The sequence below is a fragment of the Rhinoraja longicauda genome, chromosome 4 (genome assembly GCF_053455715.1).
Source record: "Rhinoraja longicauda isolate Sanriku21f chromosome 4, sRhiLon1.1, whole genome shotgun sequence".
In the NCBI taxonomy this organism is placed as follows: Eukaryota; Metazoa; Chordata; class Chondrichthyes; order Rajiformes; family Arhynchobatidae; genus Rhinoraja; species Rhinoraja longicauda.
In genome coordinates this window covers 68101055-68105284 of record NC_135956.1, presented here as the reverse complement: position 1 = coordinate 68105284, position 4230 = coordinate 68101055, and the positions used below count along the sequence as shown (strand labels likewise).

Sequence of the window (4230 nt, the reverse complement as noted above, 5' to 3'; positions counted from 1 at the left end):
CTTGTCTCATCAACTTTGTCTCATCGACTTGGTTGGTAGTCCCCTTCCTGCGGAGTTTAATGTTATAATAGAGCGATTGTTTCTACCCCTTTTTTTTTTTTTTTTCTTTCTTTTCTAGGGTCCACTTTCTTACTTTACTTCCTTCTCTACTTCTTTTCCAAGGGGCTTTCTTTTCCCAACACTCTCTTGCACTTCACGACTCTTGCGCACTTTCTTTCCTTACTTCTTTACTTCTATCTTTTTCTTAAAGCTCAAAAAAATGAAGCGGTATAAAAAATGTATTAAGATATATCTGTTGTATTATTGTAATTTACCGTACTTTTAATAAAAATATTTAAAAAAAAAAAAAAAAAAATGGATTTTTGTTCCGTTTCATTCACATGGTTCTGGACTAATTCTTGAGCAGCAGCTTCAGCGGGATTCTGTAACTGAGTGTTTACATCAGAAATGAGAGTTTAGTTTTCTGTGCGCTGGTGTGGTTTCAATCTGTGCTCTGAGTTTGTGTCTTGGTGTTAACGGGTTTTCTTTCCGTTTCAGTCACTGTAAACCATGGAAGAAGATGATATTGCTGCGCTGGTGGTGGACAATGGCTCCGGGATGTGCAAGGCTGGCTTTGCTGGGGATGACGCCCCCAGAGCTGTGTTCCCCTCCATCGTGGGACGGCCTCGACACCAGGTGAGACCTCTAATGTAAAGCCTTGACCCCTAGCATAAGGTTAGATGTGGAAATGTCTGACATGGCATTGTGTCCTGGTGTGATTCCTTTGCGTTATCTGCTTACTTGCTGTAGATGTGAATGGAATGTCCTATGTAAAGATGTCTTGATGTCCTGGAAAATATATTTATTTTTGGGGGGGGGGGATGAGGGGGAAATTGTTCTATGGAGTGATTCTAACTTTCCTTGAACAGCTCTGGTTATTCTATCTATGGTAGTTCTGTCTTGCGTGCTTGGGTCCTTGGGTAGGAAGGATGCTGGTACAATTCGAAGGTATCACAAAATGCTGGATTAACTCAGCAGGTCAGGCAGCATCTATGGAGAGAAGGAATGGGTGACGTTTCGGGTCAGGTCTGAAGAAGGGTCTCGACCCGAAACGTCACCCATTCCTTCTCTCCAGAGATGCTGTCTGACCTGCTGAGTTACTCCCAACATTTTGTGAGTCCTTGGGTTGCCAGTTGGTGGATTTTGTTACTGTTGCCATTGTGACCCATTAGTGCCTTTTGGCAAACGATTGATTAAAATATAACTCGTGATATCTGTTTCAACTGGCTGGTGGACCTGTAGAGCTTGTTTAAATAGACAATTGACAATAGGTGCAGGAGTAGGCCATTCAGCCCTTCGAGCCAGCACCGCCATTCAATGCGATCATGGCTGATCACTCTCAATCAGTACCCCGTTCCTGCCTTCTCCCCATACCCCCTCACTCCGCTATCCTTAAGAGCTCTATCCAGCTCTCTCTTGAAAGCATCCAACGAACTGGCCTCCACTGCCTTCTGAGGCAGAGAATTCCACACCTTCACCACTCTCTGACTGAAAAAGTTCTTCCTCATCTCCGTTCTAAATGGCCTACCCCTTATTCTTAAACTGTGGCCCCTTGTTCTGGACTCCCCCAACATTGGGAACATGTTTCCTGCCTCTAATGTGTCCAATCCCCTAATTATCTGAAGAAGGGTCTCGACCCGAAACGTCACCCATTCCTTCTCTCCAGAGATGCTGCCTGACCTGCTGAGTTACTCCCAACATTTTGTCAGTCCTTGGGTTGTTAGTTGGTCGATTTTGTTACTGTTGCCACTGTGACCCATTAGTGTCTTTTGGCAAACGATTGGTTAAAATATGACTCAAGTGATATCTGTTTCAACTGGCTGGCGGACGGACCTGTAGAGCTTGTTTAAATCTTGCCGCTGTCTCAATCTTCCTATCTATCCCCCTGATGATTTTATATATTTCCTTAAGATCCCGCCCCCCCACCCCCCCACCCCCCCCCCCCCCGCCTCCTACACTCCACAGAATTAAGTCGTAGCCTGCCCAACTTCTCCCCATAAATTGTCCTGGCAACATCATAAATCTTCTGCACTCTTTCCACCTTAACGGCATATTTCCTACAGCAGGGCGACCAAAGTTGCACTAGGATTGTCCACGAACTTCGAGCATGAGAAATGGCTGATAACCTTGATATGTTTTTCACTCCCTCTACACAACACAGTCCTGAAAATGCATTTAAAGCGTTCCCACATTCCTAATTGACTGCTACTATCATGCTTTCATAATGTCTGAGATTGTTATTTTATGATTTTGCAAAACTGAGGTGGCTAGCGGAAAGCAGTTTTTGTCTGAATGGTTTCTACGTAGATTGTGTGTGAGGAACATTTGATACTTTGCTGTAAAAAGCTCCTGATTTAATATTGAATCATCCAATGTACTTTCTCCATTCCAGGGTGTGATGGTGGGAATGGGTCAGAAAGACAGCTACGTTGGGGATGAAGCCCAGAGCAAGAGGGGCATCCTGACCCTGAAATACCCAATTGAACACGGGATTGTGACCAACTGGGACGACATGGAGAAGATCTGGCACCACACCTTCTACAATGAACTGCGAGTGGCCCCAGAGGAGCACCCTGTCCTCCTCACAGAGGCTCCACTCAATCCCAAAGCCAACCGGGAGAAGATGACCCAGATCATGTTTGAGACCTTCAACACCCCAGCCATGTACGTTGCCATTCAAGCTGTGCTGTCCTTGTATGCCTCTGGCCGTACCACTGGCATTGTGATGGACTCTGGGGATGGTGTGAGTCACACTGTGCCCATCTACGAAGGCTACGCCTTGCCACACGCCATCCTGCGTCTGGACCTGGCTGGCCGGGATCTCACTGACTACTTGATGAAGATCCTGACCGAGCGTGGGTACTCCTTCACAACCACAGCCGAGAGGGAGATTGTCCGTGACGTCAAGGAGAAGCTCTCCTATGTGGCCCTGGATTTTGAATCTGAGATGCAGACGGCCAGCTCCTCCTCTTCCTTGGAGAAGAGCTACGAGCTCCCTGATGGACAAGTCATCACCATTGGCAATGAGCGTTTCAGGTGTCCAGAGACCCTCTTCCAACCCTCCTTCATTGGGATGGAATCCGCTGGGATCCATGAGACTTGTTATAACAGCATCATGAAGTGTGATGTGGACATCAGGAAGGATCTGTACGCCAACATAGTCCTGTCTGGTGGAACCACCATGTTCCCAGGGATCGCTGACCGGATGCAGAAGGAAATCACAGCCTTGGCTCCGCCCACCATGAAGATTAAGGTCATTGCTCCACCAGAGAGGAAGTATTCAGTGTGGATTGGAGGTTCCATCCTGGCTTCTCTCTCCACCTTCCAGCAAATGTGGATCAGTAAGCAGGAGTATGATGAGTCTGGTCCCTCCATTGTCCATCGCAAGTGCTTCTAATTCACTGGAGATTAGAACTGCTTTTTAAAAATTTCTTCAGCACACATAGTACAGAATACATACAACATGAAGAAGATACATGTTCAGTTACATCTGTTTTCATGTATATTCTCTTTTCATGTCTGTTATGAACATGGTTAATAACTATTTCCTAAATGGTAATAATAATTCACATATTACCTAAACAAGGGTATCACTCATCATATACCTTACCTCTCGTACCACCTGTGAATTGGCTACTGTAACTGTGATATTAACCAAACGATCAACAGGTGTAATAAAAATAAATACGAAAAAGTAAATAAATAATTTTGTTTTTAATTTTTTTTAAAAAGAAAAAGGTTACTAGAGTTCTGGCATCGCCTGTATTAATGGAGACCATCTTTTAACAAACTTGTCTGTTTTCAACTGTATTTTTGCTGTGATTTTCTCCACGATAAAGACATTGTTTGCCCTGTCTCTCCATTGCGTTATGCTGGGGGGTTGTGGCTTCAACCAGGAAACTGTTATCATTTTGTTTGCCATCAAAAGTAGAACTCTCAGTAGATAAACTCCCCATCTGTCATATTATCAGGGAGTATACCCAGTATACAGAGTGCTGGATAAAAAGTAAAGTTAATGCCCAACACCTGTTCAATTTCCTTTTGAACATTCTTCCAGAAATCCAGGAGCTTTGGGCAATCCCAAAATCTATGTGTGTAGTCCCCCACCATTCCACAATCCCTCCAACACAGCTCAGATGTGTTACTATATTTTGATGTGATAGATGGAATGTTAAAATACCGCATTTTCAC

At 44.6% G+C, this 4230-nt stretch overlaps 1 protein-coding gene across 1 annotated transcript; it reads left to right on the top strand.

Annotated features, from left to right (window-relative positions):
* The first annotated feature begins 540 nt into the window (after nt 1–540).
* Nucleotides 541–3803, top strand: LOC144592823 (actin, non-muscle 6.2-like). Its single transcript, XM_078397948.1, has 2 exons — nt 541–675; nt 2432–3803. Exons 1-2 carry the CDS (start codon nt 550–552, stop codon nt 3434–3436), a joined length of 1131 nt encoding a protein of 376 aa, XP_078254074.1. The 5' UTR covers nt 541–549; the 3' UTR covers nt 3437–3803.
* The last annotated feature ends 427 nt before the right edge of the window (nt 3804–4230 follow it).